This window comes from Spermophilus citellus (assembly GCF_964194105.1).
Source record: "Spermophilus citellus genome assembly, chromosome: 17".
NCBI classification, from domain to species: Eukaryota; Metazoa; Chordata; class Mammalia; order Rodentia; family Sciuridae; genus Spermophilus; species Spermophilus citellus.
The window spans coordinates 65,409,476-65,431,859 of NC_138199.1; the positions used below are offsets into that span (position 1 = coordinate 65,409,476).

A 22,384-nucleotide genomic window follows, 5' to 3' on the forward strand; every position below is an offset into this window, starting at 1 on the left:
CAGTGAGAAGTCTCAACACTGGCTTGGTTTTTATTCTCCTGTCGGTCACTTATCCATTCTAAAGGAAAAGAATTTGTTTCTTTTCTTAAAATTAAAATTTGTCTAGGATGTTTCAAGTTGCACTCTTCTTTCGGCTGATTTTGCCAGAACAGAATGCATTTCTTGTAGTCTGAATGTGGCATGAATGTGTTCCTCTCATGGAATTACTGTTGCTGTTGGTTCCAATTTTTCTTCTCTCATCCATGGGATGAGGTACCTCTCAAGTTCTGTCCTGTTCTCAGCCTTCAATTTTTATCACCTTCTCTTTCACGGTTGTTATCCTTCTGCCTGCCTCCGGCACTAGAGCCTCAGGCTCTCCCGCAGCACGGATCCGATTTTCTACAACACTACTTCTGTTCTTTGTGGCCATGAATTCATCAGGTTGCTGCCATTTAACTTTCCTAGAAGACATTTCTTACTTGCCCACCTCCTTTCATCTTGTCTGTCTTTTCCTACAGCCCACCACCATTTGTAAGAAGTCATCCTGTTGGCCATTCCTCTTGACTTGTTTGTTATAATGGCTTAACATCCTGTTTTACAAAGATGGTACATTCCTGATTTCTACTGAAATTCATGGTGGAGTTTTCTCAAATGCCTTCCTGTAACCCCTCTTCTTCCAGTAATTGATCTTCATGCACGTTCTCCTGGAGGATACTCCCCTCCCATTATCCCTCCATAGTTTTTAAACGAGTCTCAGGTTACGTGTGAGTTTTTTTTCTTCACTCATCCTCAGATGAGAAGGATAGACCCAGACTTGGAATTTGCCCAAAGAAGCTGTGTTTGGATTCCCCATTGGCTCTGTCCACTGCCTGGTGGACTTTCTTCCCTGAGAACTAATCTGACATTCAAATTGGTGTTCATGGGCTCCTCGTCTATAGATTCATGTGTGTTTGCAAGACCCTGGTGGGATCACATCCAATTTACCACACTGGGTAGTCACATGCTCTGGATCATTGGGTCCATTTACAGTTAGGATCTCATGGCCACAGGCCTTCTCATTATGTACCCATCCTCTGCCTTCACAGGACACAATCCAGCAATGTTCTCTATTCTTCCGCCTCCCAGGTCCCTAACCTCCAGCTGAACTGCGCACTCAGATGCTCCCTTTATTTTTCCCTTTGGAAGTTAGAGTCTACTTGTAGACTGGAGGGAAAATGCTCTTTTGGTTACTGAAATAAGGTGACCTCCATGGTAAGAGAATGCCTCCTGGGCTTTTCTTGGCTGGTAAAGACCCTGTTTCTTGGATCAAAGAGGAAGGTGTGAAAAATCTTCCTGCTTTCTTTCAGGTGCCCAGGACTTTCCTATTTTACGCATCCATGACAACCAGAACACTGATAATCATCAACAGGAAATTTTCCAAGTTGTCACCAAGTCAAGTGGTCGAACTGTCTAGACCATGACTTTGTCTTCTGGGTCTTGACAGCGAGTCAGGGGGAATGAGTGAAAGAATGAGCTTGAGAAGTTACCAGCTGGTTTCCTAATTCGGAAAACCAAGGACATGTGGATTTCCTAAGTTGCTCTTGTTGGAGTCCCACTGTTTCTAGAAAGCCCGGTTAACTGGAAATGGAGCATAATCCTCCTGGCCATTCTCAGCTTGCATCTAAGCTGCCCATCATCACTCGTCATAAAGATCCTAACCCTGCTCTCAAACCACCACTTTGTCCCCGGGTGAGTGCATTTCAACGTGGTCCCAGACCAATGAGACCTCCTGCTGGCTAAATACTCAGAACTCCAGAAGAGATTTGGGGGAAGGGAAGGACACTGGGCAGACCTTCATCCTTCCTCCCTCATTATCCTCTTTCTTGGGCAATGCTTACTGAGTCACCATCTAGTGAACAAAGGAGTTTGGCTGGACAAGGAAACACCTGTGATTCTTCTACTTTGAACATAAATTGCGCCTGTCAATCTGCATGTTTTTTTACCTTTGTTTTCAACAGTATCATCAAAGGTCTGTTTCTAGTTTGGGTACTAAGCCGATAAAGTTCTTTCATAAAGTCCTATGTCCTGGAAATAATTCCTAAATTTATATATATGGGCACCTGGGAGTCATAGGATGCCTTTGAGAAAATGACAGCAGTGGCCACTCTCTCTGCCAGAATGTAGATACAAAATTCTGATGTACTCTGGAGGATTTACTGATGCCCTGGACCTGGAGTTGGAGGTGGGGGTGCAACCACGGATCTGAAGATAAGAATCTGCTCTAAGACAAATGTCACTTCTCTGCTAATTTGAATTATTTCATATGGATCATCTGAGAGACAACCAGTTTGCAGGGGTGAAGGCATTTCTGCAAAGAATTAGGATAAAGGGACTTATTGGCTACTTGGGAGCCATAAGGAGGCAACCCCCCCTCCCTCAGTGTCTTAGTCCATTTTCTGTAGTGTGATGGAATGCTGGAGACCACTTAATTTATAAAGAAAGGAGGTTTACTTGGCTCTTGGTTCTGGAGGCTGGAAAGCCCAAGAGCATGGTAACGGTGTGTGCTGAGCTCCTTCTTGCTGCATCGTAACATGGTGGAGGGCATCGATGGCAAAACAGAGCAAGCCAGCCAGACAGAGCTGCTTTTATAATAAAATCACTCCCACCATAACCCAGGAATCCAATAACCTACGAATGAGCTAATTCATTCATGAGGGCAGAGCCCACATGATAAACAGCCCAATCCCCTCCCAAACATCCCACCTCTCAAATACTATTGACATATGGCTCTGGGGATTAAGTTTCCAACATATAAAATTTGAGGGACACATGTAGACCATGGTACTCGGGTACCAGGAAAGTGAGATTCATCTGGGGAGTCAACAAACTCTTGGTTCCATCAGCACTAGAATAGAGCAGAGATTCCCAGGCATCGGGATAAGATTGAGTCTAACTCTGGGGAGAGGAGGCAGGAGATGTCGACTCCATGAGGCCCCTGGGATGGCATCTTACATGGCAAATCTATTAAATAGGATCTCTGTACTTTGTCTTCTCTGGGATCTTGACTAGGCTGAGAGGCGACTCTGACTGTCAGCAGCCATGTGGGCAATCCTAGTTCTCTCTGTAAATTAATAAACTAGCATCCTGCCATACTGCAGTTAGGACTACACTGGAACTGGTCTCTAGGGGCCCGGCCATCCTGAGAGGCCAGAATGAGCTTTACCCCCACCCGGGCCTTTGGTGGCTACTGCCTTTCCTGATGTGTGTCCTGTTTTAATAATGGAGACACATTCAGGGATAAGAGCTTCCCTCCAACACCATCCCAAACATAGACACTTAAAAAAAAAAAGATATCCATGACAGTAGGGTGTCTTTTGGCATACTGTACATACATGGGGTGCAACCATTACAATTTTGATCCCACTCTGTGGTTGTACATGATGTGGTCATGTATTCACATATGAGCATAGGGGAGTTTATGTCTGATTCGTTCTACTGTCTTTACTATTCACATCCCCCTCCTTTCCCTTCATTCCCTTTGTTTAATCCAGTGAACTTGTATACTCCTCCTCCCTACCCTCCCTTGTTTTAGGTTAGAATCCACATATCAGAGAGAATATTTGGCTTTTGGGTTTTTTTTTTGGGACTCGCTTATTTCACTTAACATGATATTTTCCAGTTCATTCGTTTACCAGCCAATGCCATAATTCCATTTCTTCTTTATAGCTGAGTAATATTCCGTTGTGTATATGTACCACATTTTTTCTTTATCTGTTCATCTGTTGAAGGGCATCCATGTTGGTTCCACAGCTTGGCTACTATAAACCATTGATGTGGCTATGTCCCTGTAGTATTTGCATTTAAGTCCTTTCAGTATGAGCTGGGTCAAATGGTGGTTCCATTCCAAGTTTTCTAAGGAATCTCCATACTGCTTTCCAGAGTGGTTAACCAGTTTGCAGTCCCACCAGCAATGTATGAGTAAATTTTTTCCCCACATCCTTGCCAACATTTATTGTTACTTGTATTCTTTTTTTTGGGGGGAAGGGGTGCTGGAAATTGAACTCAGGGGTACTCAGTCACTGCCCTATTTTGTATTTTATTTGGAGACGGGGTCTCACTGACTTGCTTAGTGTCTCACCTTTGCTGAGGCTGGCTTAGAACTTGCCATCCTTCTGCCTCAACCTCCTGAGCCACTGGGATTACAGGCGTGTGCCACCATGCCAGCTGTTACTTGTATTCTTGATAACTGCCATTCTGACTGGAGTGATAAGGAATCTCAGTGTAGTTTTAATTTGCATTTCTCTAATTGCTACAGATGATGAACAATTTTTCATTTATTTGTTGACCCTTCGTATTCCTTTTTCTGTGAAGTGTCTGTTCAGTTCCTTTACCCATTTATTGATGGGATTTTTTGGGGGATGTTAAGTTTTTTGAGTTCTTTGTATATCCTGGAGATTAATGCTCTGAGGTGTAGGTGGCAAAGATTTTCTCCCGTTTTGTAGGTTCTCTGTTCATGTTCTTAATTGTTTCCTTTGCTGTGAAGAAGATTTTTAGTTTGATGCCATCCCATTTATTGATTATTGATTTTACTTCTTGTGCTTTAGGAGTCTTATTGAGGAAGTCTGTTCCTGAGCCTATGATGGAGAGTTGGACCTACTTTTTCCTCTAGTATGTTCAGGGTCTCTGGTCTAATGCCAAGGTCCTTGATCCACTTGGAGTTGAGTTTTGTGCAGGCTGAGAGATAGGGGTTTAGTTTCAATTTGCTACATATGGATTTCCAGTTTTCCCAGCGCCATTTGTTGAAGAGGCCGTCTTTTCTCCAATGTATGTTTGTGGAGCTTTGATTAGTATAACTGCATTTATGTGGGTTTGTCTCTGTGTCTTCTGTTCTGTTCCATTGGTCTTCATGTCTGTTTTGTGCCCAGGCCATGCTGGTTTTGTCACTATGACTCTGTAGTATAATTTAAGTTCTGGTATTGTGATGCCTCCTGCATTATTTTTCTTACTAGGAATTGCTTTGGCTATTCTGGGCCTCTTACTTTTCCAAATGAATTTCATGACTGCTTTTCCTATTTATTAAAGAACATCATTGGAATTTTAATGAGAATTGTATTAAATCTGTACAGTGCTTTTGGTGGTATGGCCATTTTGACAATATTAATTTTGCCTATCCAAGAACATGGGAGGTTTTACCATTTTCTAAGGAAGGTCTTCTTCAATTTCTTTTTTTTTTTTTTTTTTAGTGTTCTGTAGTTTTCATTGTAGAGGTCTTCACCTCTTTTATTAGATTGACTCACAAATATTTTATTATTTTTGAGGTTACTGTGAATGGAATCATTTTCCTGATTTCTCTTTCAGCTGATTCATCATTGGTGTATAGGAACACAATTCGTTTATGAGTTCAATGGAGCTCAACTTTTGATGGAGTTTTTGGGGTCTCTAAATATAGAATCATTCTGTCGGCAAAAAAGGGTTAGATTGAGGTCTTCTTTTCCTTTTTGTATCCCTTTTTTTTTTGTTTTGTTTTTTTTTTTTTTTTGTCTAATTGCTCTGGCTAGTGTTTCAAGGACTATGTGGAATAGAAGTGGTGAAAGAGGGCCTCCCTCTCTTGTTCCAGTTTTTTGTGTGTTTTTACGTGGATCTAACCTACTGCAAGGTGGCAACAGGAAATGCCAAGAGTTGTGTTTCTCCAAGATTCCTGTAAGAAGGATCACCTCTGAGGACTCACTGACCACAAAGACTTGCAGATCCTGCTCTTGGTCTTGGAGAATGTGGTTCCCGTCACCTGCTATGGGAGCAGCAATTTGTACATGGAACAGCAGCAGCTTTGAGACACTGACTGGGATGAGTCATGGAAGGTACCTGTCCCCCCCCCCCCCCCCCCCCGGGCTGCCCTCTTGTCATTCCTAAGCTCAGTCCCAAACCAAACAGAGCTCCATCTCAGGCCATCTCCACCCCACAGTGTGCTGGAAGAATGGCTCTAAATTGTGCCCACATGGGTGATTCACTGCCTGTGCCAAGAAACCTTTTGGTCATGTTTTCACGATGGAAACTCCCAGGACCCAGATTATACATGTTCTCATTCAAGGTCTATCTGCATGTTGCCACTTGACAAGTTGCTGAAATCCTCTAAATCTTTATTTCCTCATTTATAAAATAAAGATAATAACAGTCTCTTCCAATAGGAATTTTAAGTATTAAGTGAGATTATGGAAGGAAAACGTTTGGCTTAGGGCCTGGTGCAACGTAAGCACTTAATGACTCTTAACTATCATTACTGTTAATATCACCCAGCATTGCAGGGATGTCCCGAGCACTTACGAGGTGTCAGGCAGCCCAATAAAATGTGGGATTTGGGGCTGGGGTTGTGGCTCAATGTTAGAACACTCGCCTAGCACATGTGAGGCACTGGGTTTTATCCTCAGGACCACATAAAAGTAAATAAAATAAAGATGTTATATCCATCTGTAACTAAAAAAAAAAAAGAGTTAAAAAAAGTGGGATTTTGTAGTTGATAAGCTTCTGAGGGCCCCGGGGGTGTGGCACCTGCCGTCCAGTGCATACAGCTTTCCACCTCCAGGGCTGGCCTAGGAAACTGGGATGAACCCGCTTCATGACGAGTGACGGTCTCTGATGGTGTCAGGGCGAAGAAACTGTCACTGGCAAAGCCTCTCATTATCTCAACCACAGGTGTTTTTTTTTTTTTAATATTTACAATAAACTTTTTATTTTAGAACAGTTTCAGATTTCCAGAATTTTGTTTTGTTTTGTTTTGTTTGTTTGTTGTTGTTTCATCTAGATGTTCTCAAGATCTTTGGGATCTCTTTCTGATAGGTCCATGAACATCTCTGGTTCTTGACCGCTCTTGCTACCAACCCAAATGCACAGCCTTGAGGTCGCCCTGGGAGCAGAGAACAACGGGGTGGCTTTGGGATGTTGCTTTTGGGTTCGGGGCTGGCATGACAGCTCTGTGCCACAAGACTCAAGGGACTTCTGGGCCCTGGGTCTCACTGAGATTGTGGCAACACCCACCAAATGGGGGGAATCTGGCAAACTGCCTTCCAAGATCCTAATCCCAGAGCAGCAAAATAGTCTAAAGAGAAAGAGGGACTGCAGACACCACCATGACGGGCACCCACGATGACAATCAGCACACGGGGAGAAGGAAGGATGGCGGAGGTGCTATTATGCAGTCCTTTCTGGCACCAGGGAGAACCCTCCATTTGTGTCCCCCACCGGCACCATCAGCACTCCCCACACCTGCTGCCCCTGAAGCTCACAGAATGGTTCTTCTCTCAGACGGAGAGAGGGTGACGTGAGAGACACACCCAGCGAGAACTCCAACTTCACCCTGACTTGCTTCAGACAAGTCCTTCCCTGCATCTCAAGATGGGCCAGGCTAGGAACCAGGGAGGGAGTGCAAGGCCTCAGCCCCCCACCCCCACCCCCTCCGCCTGTCTGATGACTTCCTCTTCCTCTCTGCTTAAAATAGACTACACCAAACTGAAATAACCCAGGAGATTAAATTAAATTAACTCAGGCCCGGCTCCCAGGCAGCTGCTAATAAAATCATTCACCTGAGCGTGGAGGACAAAGGCAAAAATGTTTACTGGTCCTGCCCCGAACCCCACTTCCCCATCTGAAGAATCTGGATGCTTATGAGACAAAGCCCACTAAAGCCCACTTTCCCTCTAACACCTTCTTCACACGAGGGACTGACTGCTGGAAGCTTCCAGGCTGGGAACAGGCAGGGATCTGGTCTCACTAGCTTGTCCAAGGCAGCCCTATCTTGGGGGGGGGGGGGGTCTCCTCTGCTGGGCTTCCTTTCCAGGAGTGCCCTGGCTGAGCATCGGGCATGACTCCTGGCTAGGCTGAGGCTCTTTCCTAGATCTACCTGCAGCATCAATGATGTCCCCCGCCCCCCACCCCATAGGCTCAAAGCTGATTCTCTAAAAAACATATGTATCAGGGCCACTGGGAGTTCCTGTGAACAAGAGACTATTAGTCCCCATCTGTGGATCACTTGTCCTTGGAGAGAGACAAAATAAAAATAAAGTTTTTTTTTTTTTTAATTTTTTTTTCAGTCTCTATTCTAGCATGGCCATCTCTAATCTGAAAATACAAAGCTGAAGATAAACATTAATTAAACGGATGATGTGAGGGCTAAAGAGATTTTCGCTGGCATAAACCTTTCCCAGCTCGACCATCGTTAGAAAAAACTCTGGACATTCTCATGACCTCTGGGATCTCTCCTGGAGAGAGCCTATCTGTCAACGCCTTAGACTACCACAAGACAGCCACATACATCAAGCCTAATGACAGACTCAAATGACACTGGAAATAAGTGATTAGGAGTGAAGGATCTTGCACGTGAAACTGCTGATCCAGTCAAGTCACCAACATGGTGACTCTGAATCCTTAATTTACCAAACTCTTTGAGGTTCACCAAGCCGTGATGCTGCTGAAATAATCCCCCAATTGGCAAATAGAAAGAGAATTAAATGGGAAGATGGCCAGCTCCGAAGAAGCCACCTATCAGAGACCAAGCACAGGATGAAGACCCCCACACTGCTAATTTCGGTGGGCCTCAGCCGTGCGTCTGGGTGGATGGCAGGGAGAGAAGCCCTGGCATTTTGAACATTGTGCCCACAGTTTACAAACCAAGCAGGAAACACATCATTTCCCTAACCGTGGGAGGGCCTTGTGGCAATGATTCATGAATAAAATTGTACCTTGTTTTTCTTTTCCTTGGCTGAATGGAAGCCAGGTAGCCTGGCTTTCCTGGGGCAGAGGCTAAGAGCGCAGAGGCATTGTTAGTGTATTGCCAACTAGTTCATTGTCACAGTTGGAATTCCTCATGAAAGCAAAGCCCTAGGGTCGAGCCGTGCAGGTCTGCCAAGCAGGCAGCCCAGGCCAGCAGACAAAGCTGCTAGAGCGGAGTTGAAAGCCAGTAGCTCAAAATGCAGCTGGGAAGGCTTTGTCCAGAGCCTGGGCCCTAATCGATGGTCTCCTCCTTGTTCCACAGTCTAACTGGGACCTCATTCAAAGGACTCTGCTTGCTGCCACCACTAAACCACTTCTACACCATTTACACTTACAACCTGGCATGACGTTTTAGAGCTTCTAAATGCAAGGCGTAATTAATGTGCCAGGTGGCTGAGTTGGACAAATGTCACTGAATCAAAATGTTCTCTTTATCCTTGGCTGTTTCTGGAAACTGGCCAGTCCAGGAGCATGTTCCTTTGTTCAAAAGGAACTTAGGAGTCATTTCAAACTTCTGCATATAAACTTGGTCACTATCACTGCTTTTTAGTAATTTCATGGATGTGTACAAGGTGGGCACCCAAAGGAACTGAGCAGGTCCAGGGGTCCCAAACCAACTTTCTGCACAAGGCTGGCTTGTGTCTTGTGCTAATATTCTGTCTGCTTAGCGCTATCCCCTGTGCCTGGGAACTATCCCTCCCCTGCCCCAGTCCCCACTGTGCCTTCTGGTCACAGTAGATGGGTCCAGAGATGGCGAACAACCCAGAATGACAGTGCTGCCCCTTCCTGGAGGGTTCAGAAGAGACTTCTACAGTGGGGGTGGGGGGGGGGAGGAAGCTGTGGAACTCCGAAGCCTAACCTGCTGGGGGGGAGGGGAGGGGACAAGTGAAGGCAGTGTTTAGGAAGAGGTGAGACTCAGCCAGCCAGACTGGTTCTAGATGATCCTGTCCTAGAATTTTATTAGATACACTAGTTTTCTTTTCTGCCAGAGTGGGTTGAGTTTGGTTTTGTCCCTTATCATCTAAAATGCCCACCTAGTAACCACATTCCCTAAGGCTTGGTTTCTACACCTGAGAAGTGAGGGGGTTGGACCCCAACTCGCTCCACGGGTCTCTTCATGGGTCATGGAGGAGGAGGAGGACAGTCTCTTTAGTGGGAACCTCATTTCACAAAAGATGCTGCCGCCGGGAGGTGTCGGCTGTTCAAACCCATTTGAAAACCACTGGACTGGGAACCTGTTAGGCTTCATCTGACTGCAGGGTCCCTGGAACCCCCAACTCTGCTGCCGCCTCCTTGAGGGGCAGAGACTGGCATCAACGATCAGCTGCTTCTCTCCAAAAGGACGCTCTCACAGCGAGGTGCTGGAGTTACGGGCACCTCGGAGTTCACGGGTTCCAGCACCTCAAGTTTGCAAATGAGGAAGGGGAACATGGCAGGCAAAGCGAGGAGGCCAGGCCCACTGCCAGGTGGGACCTTTCAGTTATTGTCATCAGCTTACTATGCCACTGTTCCCCTCCTACAAGGACACTTCCTGTTTTCAAAGCCACTTTGAGTTCTTTTGGTTATGATAAAGGAAAGATCACAGAAGTCAGGTAAGATGTTCCTGGCGGTGGTTGGCGGCCCTCTGTGATTATAGCTACACCCTAAGTGAGTCTGGATCAGAAGAGTCGATGACGTGTCAATACAGTGATTTGCTTCCATCTGCTCAACTTATAAGGTTTACCGGGACTGGAACAAAGCCCTATTAATAAAGCAACAACCCCCAATACTTATCCAGCACCAATTGGTGGTACATCGGAGTCAAATCCAATCTATTTTCACCCCAAAGTCAATGCCATAGTGTCCTCTAAACCAGGCCACTCCTATTATCATATAAAATAAGCTCCCTTTATGCTAACCTCGTGGAGTGTTAGTCGTTTAAAGTGTGTTGAGGACTGCCCCCACCCAGATACTGGCATCTTTCAGAAGCCAGAAGTTCTGAGAATTACAGGGTCCCTGTTCTACTGGGGTTGGGAGACTGAAATAGGCTCCAGGGTCATCCCGAGTGGTTGGGTATTGGTAAGAAGTGATGAGGCTGGGCCGGGCAGGTCCTAACGACGGCTGCATGTACGCTGCCCCTTCTGGCCTCTGGGCACACATTTTCCCACAAGAGTCCTTCTGTGGTTAGTCCCCAGGCAGCCTGCAAAATCCCAGCAGCAACATTCACCAGAAAAATAAGTCCCCACACACCCTGCACCCCACTCCCAGGGGAATGCCTTAACAGAGGGAGAGGCCCGTGCAGTATTTCCCAAGGCTAGAGCCCTCCACTGGTCATCTTCCTGCTCCGTGTGCAGGGAAGGAGGTGTTTCTGGTACATTCTCACCTCAGTGGGTCTGAGCTGGGAAGCATTTCTCATGTAACCTTTCCCAAACCCGGCACCCCACCTTGAAAACTTTCACAGGAAGTTTTCCTTGCTTTTGTTATTTCATCAGTATTCTAGGAAATCATGCCTGCCTGGGTTTGAAAAGAGACCCTGGCTGTCTTTAATTAACCACAAACCTTGCATTAATTACAAAGTAGGACGGGAGGTGAAGCATAGCTACCTACCATTCTTCTCATGTGGAAGGGCCCCGGTGGGGACGCTCTGGTGCAGAGCTGCCTGCAGGTGGCCACAGCCCACTCTATTCAAACAGGGATATTTTAGAACCACCCCAGGAGCTAAAGCTTCTTGTATTTTTCTCAGGAAATCTGCATCTTTCCAAGTGGAAATGCCCAGAAGCAGAGATGAACACAGCCTGATGTTTCTCTGCCATTCTGTTGCCAATAATCAGGGCATGTGTATATATGTTAATTGAAGACTCCTTTATAAAACATCTGAAAAAAAATCATTTTTGTAGGACATCACAGCAGGTAGTGTTGGAAAGGATCATAAGATAGTGTCTGCCTACTCTAGCTTTATGCTGGCCCACTCTCATCCACCCCGGAAGATGACATGGATCAAGAGAGGAAAAGAAATCTCTGCATTTATTCTGAGTGAACCTAATGATTCTCAAATACTGTTCAAATTTCCTTTTGTTGGACAACAGGCATTTATCTGTTATTTGTTCCCCTTTACCTGGATACCCAAAGAGTCCCTCCTTCCTGCAATCTGCCATTAAGGAGTTAAAAAAAAAATAATGGAAGTGATTGAAAAGACATCATTGGCAGACTTCTAAGAGATTCCTCACTTGGCTAATGCATTGACTTTCCACAAGAAGATCAAGTTCCTTGCAATAATTTCATGGCAATTAATCTTGTGCTTAAATGATAATCCTATAATTAGAAGCAATTAAAATCCTGTACAAGGATGACCTGCTCGGTCAATGTCAATGTCTCTGTATGCTATTGGGGTAATCTTGAAAAGGCCCCAGAAATAATTTGTGTCTCCTCTTCCAGGGATGCAGGCCTTCCATGCAAGAGTCACTCAAGCCAAAGGAGATGGATGACTGAGGTCCCAGTAGAGAGTCTAGGGGGCTTAGGATCATTCTGAGCAGGAAAAGAGAAGCCATGTCACTTGTGCATGGATACCAGGGCACTTTAAGACAAAGACAGATGCTGCATTAAGGAAATGACATTGGCAACCCTTTGCTCCTCACGGATATAGTCTTGCTGCCTCCCACAGACATCCAGTGACTAAGCTCCCAGCATGGGAGGCTGTGTTGGAACTGCAGCAGAGAACCAGCATGAATAACAACCCGTAGGAGGGCAGGCCGCGAGTTGGTACACATTTGACATTTAGCTGTGCCACCAAGAAGCCAGGATGAGGTGCCCGAGTCAGGATGTACATGATGACATGTTTCTCTGAGAGAACACAGTCTTTTTTTTTTTTTTTTTTTTGTTTGGCTGGTGTATGTGTCTCTAGAAGATTCCAGAAGTCATGTGGCTTCATGAATTAGGCTAAAACAGGGTCATTTTAACTTGATGCAGAGGAAGGGCTAAAATGGGAAGAGCTACTTGGATTTGGGATGGAGGATTACAGCATAAATCTGAGCAAATTCTTCATGCTGTGCCTTTTGTGTACTTCTGTTATCATCATCAACATTGTTACCACCATCATCTGAACAAGCATATGAGGCAAATATTTGAGGTCTTGGGTTGGGTACAGGAGGTAAGACACTCTCTAACCTCAAAGGTCCTATGGTCTGGTAGGTGGAGGCCAATGCATAAACACCTAAGTGAAATTACATAAAAGATGTCATGAAAGGCCCAGAGAGAAACTGATCCAGGGGCTAGGGATATAGCTCAGTTGGTAGAGTGCTTGCCTTGCATGCACAAAACCATGCGTTCAATCCCCAGCAACACCAAAAAAAAAAAAAAAAAGTATTTGGAGAAATTGATCCATAAAATATGAGGACAGGCTTTAGAAAGGTATTTAGAAAGAAGCTGAGTGTTAAAAAGTGATGAGGGACCAGGGGACAGCACAAGAAAGGTGAGGAGTAGGCAACACCAGCAGTATCACCTGCCACCCAGCTTTTCAAATGAATCATGGAGTGGAAAGGGGTGGGGGCAAGAGGGATGGTTTGGAGAGGGAGGTAGGCAAGCTCTGGCTGCGGAAGGGGTCAATGTGACATGCTGATATTTAGGAATGCCCAATCAAGGAAGAAGACAAAGGAAGAAGACAGAGCAGGTACATTCTTGAGAACACGCTGGCTGCGACCTACAAGCACGTGTGTTTGAATGGAGCCACTTGCCCGTGCTCTTCTGGCCGGGGTTGCACAGTACACACTCTTGGTCCTCAGCTCAGAGGCAGGCTCCTGTTTTCTTTTTGCAAAAGATGTATCTACATGTTAATACTCAAGGCAGGTGACTGACTGCTAGAGATGATTTCTTTAAAGATTGAGACTCGGAGAGGAGTCTCCACTGGGGAAGAAGGAGGGTGGTAAGCTAGCAATGACTAGGGGAGAAGAGGCCTGCCCAGCCACCCCTGCATGGTCAGCAGTGCCCTGTGGCTGTTTGCTACCGTCCCTTCGGCCCCATTTAGTCCCTTCGGCCCCATTTAGTTCCTCACTGTGGGCAGGGGAGACTTCAGCCACATTCCCTGAGGCCGTTTTCATTCCCAACCATTTTCTAAACCCTGGGAAATGGAGGCTCTGGAGAAAAAGATGACAGTCCTTCACCCAAGTGGTACCAACAGTGCTGCTGTGATTCCGGTGCCACAGAGCATCACACAGTAGCCTCTGCTATCAGCTGCAGGGCAGAAACATGAAACTGGAATCACTTTGACAGTACAGCTGCGGTCTATACTCAAGAAATGGTTGTGAGCGAGCACCAATCTTCCCTGGGGCAGAGCTGGGGGCCCCTGGGTGGGAGGGTGGGGAAGACTCCCTGGGGTGCTAAAGGTGACTGTCCCTATGACCTGGGCAGGCCCCTGGAGCTCCCAAGCTCCAGCTTCCTCAATTACATGATGGTGATGAGGGCATTCTTCTCTAAGGGTGGCTGAGGTGACATGACATACAGGAAGCATCAGGTAGCCTGATGTATGGATGCTGCTTATTTGGAGTTGGTTTCTGTTTTCATAAGACCTGGGTACTCAACAAATCCCCAACAGTGCCTCTGGTTTGCCCATAATGTCCCTCTTTTCTGCACCTGCTACTTGTGTCTTGATGGCCCATCTCTATTTGTAACAGGCCAGGCACAGAGAGACTGTGGGTTGAGGAGGCCAGTCAGATGCCCCAGCATTTAGGAAGAGCCTCTCCGTGGGCCTGAGGCAGACAAACGACTCCTCATTCTCATTTCCCCATCACAAGGTTCAGCCTCAGGGCAGAGCTACAAAGAAGCACTCAGGTTGGGGTCAGAATACTCATAGCCCCTCTGGCCTGCTGTCCACTCTAGGGAAGGGCACTGGTAGCTGTGGGTGTAGGTATGTGAGGCTTGCTGGGGTAGAGCTGAACCTTTTCTGCCTCCCCGGAGGCTTTCTTCCAGCAGAGCATGAGCTACAGAGCACACTGAAGTACTGGACCAGCCAGAACAATACTCCAGACACACAACATTGTCCAGCTTTTGGGCAAAGAAGAAAGAAGACAATGAAAGGTGTGTACATGGCCATCATCTATATTCACCAGGACCATTTCTGCCGCAGGTACCTCTGCCTGCACGTATGCTTGCTCTCCCCCACCCCCCTTTGGATTTTCAGTTTTTTGGTTCTGTTCTGTTGCTTTTGCGTACCATTTGGAAGCTGCACATGTCAGGAAAAATGACCCCTGAAGTATTTCAGCATTCCCCTCCCATAATCACAACACCATTATCACCAGAAATTTCATATTGACACAAAAACATTATCTCAAATATAGTCCAGATTCAAATTCTCCCTTCCCTTTTTATCCCTCAAATGTCCTTTACAGCTGTTTTTGATTTTTTTCCCCCAGATACAAGATGGAATCAAGCATTATAGAATGCATTTGGTGGTCTCATCTCTTTAGTCTCTTTTAATCAAGAATGGTGCCCTGGATGCTTTTATTTTTTTCTGACATTTGCAGTTTTGAAAAGCCCAGGCTAGTATCGTGCAGAATGACTCAGTAACTAGATCTGAATGACCCATCCCCCCAGATTACCTGATCTTAGATTATACTGTAGATTTTCTATGACAGCACATCAAGAGGAGATCCTTTCAGCATGTGCTGTTTTGGAGGGAGACTGGGCACTGTGAGCTGAAATGTAGTCCCCCACCCTGCCCACAACTCATGCATTGAAACCCTAATCCCAATGTGATGGTACTTGAAAGCGGGACCCTTGGGAGATAATCAGGCCATGAGTGTAGACCCTTATGAGGGGATTAGAGCTGTTATAAGAAAACACAAAAGAGTTTGCTTGCTCTCCGCCATGTGAAGATACAACAAGAAGACGGCCTTCTGCATATCAGGAAGAGGGACCTCACCAGACACCAGATCTGCCAGTGCCTGGATCTCAGACTTCCAGTCTTCCAAATGGTAAGAAATAACTGTTTGGGGCACCCAGCCTATGGCATTCTGCTTAGTAGCCTGAACCAAGATCCTGAGTTTGATCACTTTGTTAAAGTAGTGCATATCAAGTTGAAATCAACAACCACAGCAAAATATTTAGGTCAAGTAGCCATACCTTTAGTGGGATATGGCCTAAGATTAAAAAAAAAATATATGGCAAAGTCTTCAACTTTATTTAGTGGGTGAGATATTGGGCTAAAAATTCTGAAGCTCTATTGCACAAAATGTGGAATAGAGCAAATATAAGTATGCATTTTGATATTTGAAGAGCCACGGGTCTAACTAAAGAAGAAGGGATGATGAAGACAGGCTGTGGAAAGGTGGGGTTAGCATCAGAACTGGACGGAAGCGCCAGTGTGAAGACATGAAAAAAACCCTGCTTCTGTCTCCTGAGAGGGCTTAGGCACATCACACACCAAGAACACCGAGCACCCTATCCCAGATCTCATACCCTGAGTATTATTTTCTACTGTAAAAATACCTCATTTTTTTAATCAGTCAGAAGTTCCTTTAAGAAATGATCAAGGCCCAAGGTGAGCCTTCATGTACCAGAAAGGAAGTACTTTAAAAAAAAGAAAAAGGTGGGTTATGTCAAAAGAACAGAAGCGGTTTCCCAGGGCCAAATGAGGGATAGTTTGGTATAAAAAAAAAAAAAAAAACCAACAAGACAGTAAAAAAATAACTTGAAGGCTCTTCTTTCAGACAAATGCCAGCTAATGAACCCTGAAGGATACAGAATTAGAAAATGAACATTTTGTGATCATCAATAAAAATCGAATGGGATTCATCAGTGGATGTCCATTCCATTGGGTGGAAGGTTGCCGGGCCACAAGTACAACACTGAGACTCCGTAACTAGTTACAAATAAAAAAGATACCTTTGCAGTCAAGGGATGCAATAGAACACCACAGCTAGGTGATCAATGTAGCATCACCAGGAGAAGCTGCTGGCACCCTCCCTCTAGCCAATCTGAAGGACCAGATTCTTCAGCTGCATTGAGTTCCTGATCTGGCTCCAAAGCCCATAGCCAAGGTTTTATTTAATAGAAATGATAAGTGATACCTTTCCCCTCAAATAAACAGCTCTGTCCAACTCCTGCCTGCTGGTAGCCCCACGCTGCCTGCCAGCCGGGAAGGTACCTGTACAAAGCTTCCAGGCAAACAGGTCACCAATGTTGCACTTGCTGTCACCAGAGAGTGTGTGGTCACTGTGACCCTGGGGTGAAGTCTGTAGTTCAGGCTGGGAGGCTGGCTCTCTGCCAAGTGAAAATGTAGCCACCTGGAACTTAAAATCCTCCTGTTTGAAAGACTATGGAACTCAAAGTCTGTTCAACACGGCTCCCAAGGACTGTGCAATCCGTCAGTGGAGACTGCACTCCCAGCCCCCTTGAAAATGGAAAGAGGGGATTGGGGTGCAGCTCGGCGGCAGAGCGCTCGCCTGGCATGTGCAAGGTCCTGGGTTCAGTCCCAGCACAGCAAAGCAAAAACAAATGAATGAAAATGGAAAGAAATAATTTTCCTCCAGCTCTCCCCGCATCTCCCTAGAAATTCCTGAAATCCTGGGCAGTCGTGCTTTCCGAACACTCTCTGCATCTTTGCCTGGAAGGCCCTGTCTTCCAGGCTCCACTGCCGCTTCCCAGACATCTGCAGCTTCCTCAGGTAGTTGAGGCCCCTTCTCCCAAGCTCCCACTGTCCAATAGCCTTCCTCCAAAGAACACAGGTTCCACGGCCAACTCCACGTCTTTTTTTTTTTTTTCTTTAATATTTTTAAAGTTGTAGATAGACACAACGTCTTCATTTCACTTATTTCTATGTGGTGCTGAGAATCAAACCCAGGGCCTCACACATGCCAGGCAAGCGCTCTACCATCCCCAAGTCCCACAACCCCATCCCCAAATCCACGTCTTAGTCACTTTGCCAGACACTTGCTCGATAAATGTATAATGATGGATGAACTGAAGAATGAATTATTATTCAGAGACAAATCTCACTGCCTTGATTCTACAGTTACCACACTAGGATGAGGTTGGAAGAGCACAGAAGAAATGTTATTGTTTTAATCACAATAGCATGGTGGTGAGTCTCAGTCCCTGGGGAGGGGAGGCTCAAACACTGAGCTGCACAAGGCCCTAGATAAGTAGACAGAAGGAGGGGTCTGGATGCTGCAAGGAGCCAAAGACCAGGAGGAAATTCTCCCCTCCCCATGAGAACTTGGGTCAGAACTTCAATCTCCATGCTAAATTAACCACCCAAAGTATTTGTGAAAATTAGACTCGTCTTTGAAATAATCTATCAGTGGGAGAGAGATGTGTTTCTGAAACAGCTGTAAAGCACATGATATTTTTTTCCATTTACTTACAACATTAAATTGAAAATTGGTTCCCAAGAGGAATTTTTTTTTTACCATTTCTCCAAACCAAATAAAATAGCATACCAGAATGTAGAAAACCTATTAAAATCACCTATTAGAGGAAAAAAGAATGACACTATTCTGATAACATCAGCACCATCGCCCAAAGGCAAAAAATAAAAATACGCCATGAAGGTAGAGGCCTTTCCCATAAACACAGGCTAATCCAGGAAGAAAACTCACTTCTGATTTCAAAAGGGTGCCTTCCATCTCAGTGCAGAGCTCTCCCACTGGGAGTTTCTGTGTTACTTTGGAAATTATTTTCAACCTGAGCGATTCTAAACAGGTAAAATGGGGACTGAGCTAATCTAGCAATTAACACAGCTGCCCAGGGTTTAGGTTTAAATGCATTTTTTCCCCCCAAGAAATTGCTTGCATTTGGGCCATAAGCTCTGCTCATTATGTTTTATTGTTTATATTTGCCTTCTCATTAAAGCCCAGCTAATTCTGCATCCCATTCAATCTCTCAACGGGAGCTCTCTTTCCCTCTCCCTCTCAAATGTCTCCAGCCCTCGGTCTTCTTCTCCACGGGCCTCTCTTTTCCCTACCTGGCCTCTCCCCATCCTGAGCATCTTGCAGTGGTGTCCCATTTAGAGGCCACATAATGTGGCACTTAATTACACTTGGCCTTGGACTGTTCTGTAATCCATTCATGTAGTACCTTTTGTCCTCTGGCTTTAAGTCCTATGTTTAGACTTTCTGTAAACTTGAAGTACCTTTTGGAGTGCTGAAGGAGGCTTTAGCAAATATTTATGGGTTTAGTATTTGCTCAAAAAGAGGCTTCACTGAAGAAAAGAGACTTGTTTGGCTCAGTGTCCGGGCATAGAAAGGCAGACCCGGATTTGAACCCTGTCCAGCACTTTCTACCCATGACCTGGAGCCATTTCCCTCTCTCTTCCCAGTCTGCATTTGGGCATATTGCCTTGCTTCTGGTTTCTTTACCTATAAAGTGAGACCATAAAGCAAAGTTTCTCACACGTTTAAATAAACTGGCCGTGGAAAGTGCTTAGGAAGCAGCCCTTTTCTGGAAACCACCCAATAGTGTGGGCTGCTGCTGTTATTGTTTGTGATGGTCTGAATATGGGTGTCTGTCCCGATTTTATATGTTGAAACTTAATCTCCAGTGCAAGGATGTTGAGAGGAGAGGCTATTTGGGAAATGACCAAGTCCCAAGGGCTCCACCTTCGTGAATGGTATCACTGCCCTTGTAAAAGAAGTCAAAGGGAGCATGTTTGCCCTCCTGCCATGAGGGCACCGTCTTCCTCCCGCTTCTACATGGGAGGATACAGCGAGAGGTGCTGCCTGTCAAGCAGAGAGCAAGCCTTGGCCAGACCCTGAATCTGTTGGTGCCTTGATCCTGCACTTCTCAGCCTCCCTCCCGAGCTATGAGACATAAATTTCTATTATTTATAGATGGTCCACTATAAGGTAATTTGTTATGGCAGCTCAAAGGGAGTAAGACATTTTCATTATTGAACTACGTCTGCATTCTCATTCCTAGAGTAGAACTATATATATATATATACAAAAAAATTTTTAAACTAATTCTCAAGAGACACCATCTAGCTGGCTGCCATAAGTTATGCTGGTTGGTTATCATGTGTGAAACATCCCGTCCATCTCATTGAAAGAGATGAACCCTCAGGTGGTTTCTACATCTGTGAGTCCAGCTCAGTTCCTGGGGATGGGTAGGTGATTAGCAGGACATGAGCCCCGGTGTGGTGGGATCTGACCTTTCACTTGCATCTCTGTGCCACCCCAGCTAGGGCACCTGTGCCCCTGTGCATACTTATCTCTACAAGACTCTGGAGGCTTATAGAAGAGACTGGATGAACAGGCAGCACAGTGTGGTTGCTGCTTTTGTTTGAAGACAAGGCACAGTCAAATACAGGATTCACAGCACGTTTTGCTTTATCCAGAAACACAAAGAACGACACTTAAACATCTGAAAACGTGTCCAGGCATTCTTGCCTTATAGCAAGTCCTACAGTGTTACCTGTAAACCCCATAATCAAACTCTGACTATTCACCTGTAGGTCTACATTACTGCCAACAGCAGAAGCTTTGGGAATGGAGGAAAAGGTGAGGACATGCAGGCAATATTTAGCCTATAGGCCTCCTACTAGATGCTCTCTTTCCACCTACCAGGTCTTATGGTCATTTCCTCCTAAACTGCATATTCCCTGCCTCCAGCTCTTGGCTTTGACAATGCAGGAGCCATAGTGAAAAAGAGGGAGAAACAGGAGTGAGCCTGTGGCATTGCAAATGTTCTCAAAGCCCAGCTCATGGTCCCCAAGGAGCCCCACTTCCTCTGGGCAGAGAGCCGGGGTCAGAGGGGCTGTTATGGTTTGGATCTGGAATGTCCCTCCAAAGCTCATGTGTTGAAGGCTCGGTCCCCAGGGCAATGTCCAGAGATGGGGCTTTTAGGAAATGACTGAAGCATGAGGGCTCTGACCTCATGAGTGGATTAATCCATTTGATGGATTAATCATTTGAGTAGACTACGGGGAGGTGGTAGAAACTAGGCAGGTGGGGCACGGTTACAGAAGGTAGGTCGCTGAGGGTGTGACTTTGAAGGTTGTATCTTGTCCCCAACCCCTTCCATTTTCTCTCTCTGCTTCTTAGCTGCCATGAGATGAGCAGCTCCCCCCCCCTCCCCCAGTGCAAGGATGCAACCAGAACAGTGTGGAGAAAATGAAGAAGCTTCTCTAAAACACAAAAGACAAAGGGGGGTCTGTGTCTATGAGGAATTTCACCTCTAATTCACAAGTCCTTCTTGACTGTTGGCTACAGTTGTTCTGTCCCATGAGGTCATCCAGAAGGAACCATGGTCTCTCTCCTTGTAATACCTCAAGATCTTTTGCTTGGTTTCCCTGCATTCTTATCTGAGAACATGGTACTGGGTAGAAATATGCTTATTTTCCAAAGGAAAAAAAAAGTGAGGATGTTTTCCAAAGTAAACGGTTTCTAGAACTTTCTCTCCTTCCTTTTTATTTCTTTAGTTTTTTTTTTAGTTGTAGATGGACACAATACCTTTTATTTATGTTTATTTACATGGTGGCTGTAACTTATATGACATTTATATGACACTGAATATTCAGGAATTTGGGTATACTGACCAGTCTTCTGAGACATGTGTTAACTTGAGTCTGCAGGGCTCTAGATGTTGATGATTCCAAGCTAATGCTATAGGCCCAGTCCCCACCCTGCCTTGGCATTACCTTGACCTTCTCCCACCACAAGTGCTGCTCCTGGACCACCATGCCTTACCTGTGACATGGAGCTTTTCATCGGTGACCTCTGCCTTCAGGTAAATCCGCCCCCTCTTCTCTGTGTGATCCATCCCGCAGAGGCTGGGGACGTTGATCACACACTGCTTGTGAACATTCATGTCGCAGGCTGTGAATCAAGAAAGCAAAGGGTAAGGCTGGCCATATGGCTCACATGGCTTCCTCTATGTTTTGGTGTCTGAGCAGAAGTGGGAAGGAGCTACCCCTGACTCGATACTTCGCTGTAATGTTGTTGGTGACATGAAGAACTGTTAGCAGATGTTCTTTCCAGTATGGGCTTTGTGTGAGTGACAATATCCTTAAAATACCCATTCCATATTTACTCAGACTTCACAGAAGCAAAATACCCCAGCCTGGTGTTCCGTGACGGCTCCAAACGTTTAACAAGATCCACGCAGGTGAGTGTGCCCAGAGCTCAGGCTAACTAATACCTTATGTACACACAGGCATACAATATGCACATTTTAAATAGAGGATACTTTTTGCCAAAGAATTCCTTCTGCCTTTCTGAGCTCCACACTGAGAAAGTGACAATCTGTGGGTTGAGGATGGGAAATTCGGAAATTTCTCTTTTCCTCAAGTAACCCTGTATGTTAAAGAAGGTGTACGTACGTTGTCTTTGTGGTTTTTTCCTTTCTTCTTGTTTTTTTTCCCAAGAATTTGTGTTTGATATTTTAAACCTGTCTTCAAATATTTAAATATTATTCCAAGTACAACAAATACACTCCTGGCATAAGCCACACAGCTGACATGATGTGGGTGAGACAGGGGGAGGATAAAAGGAGATCAGTCTTATTGCAATGAACTAAAGAGGCCCCGAAAGATCCCAGGGCACCAGCTACCGCTGTGAGGCTGGGTAGGTGATCCAGCTCTCTCTCCAGGCCAGGGGCGGCACTGGATCCCTCGCAACTCCCCCAAGGGAAGCCAGCGAGACTGTGCTGTAGCCTCCAAGGTGGGGCCCCCCAAACCCTTCCTATCCAGTGCTTA

At 45.6% G+C, this 22,384-nt stretch overlaps 1 protein-coding gene across 3 annotated transcripts in view; it reads right to left on the reverse strand.

Annotated features, from left to right (window-relative positions):
- Positions 1 to 22,384, reverse strand: part of PRKCA (protein kinase C alpha) — a 399,125-nt gene that overhangs the window by 106,884 nt on the left and 269,857 nt on the right. For all 3 annotated transcript variants that reach the window (XM_081270052.1, XM_081270051.1, XM_081270053.1), the window contains exon 5: positions 21,378 to 21,506. In XM_081270052.1, the coding sequence (XP_081126178.1) occupies positions 21,378 to 21,506 (129 nt within the window). The remainder of the gene's footprint in view (positions 1 to 21,377; positions 21,507 to 22,384) is intronic.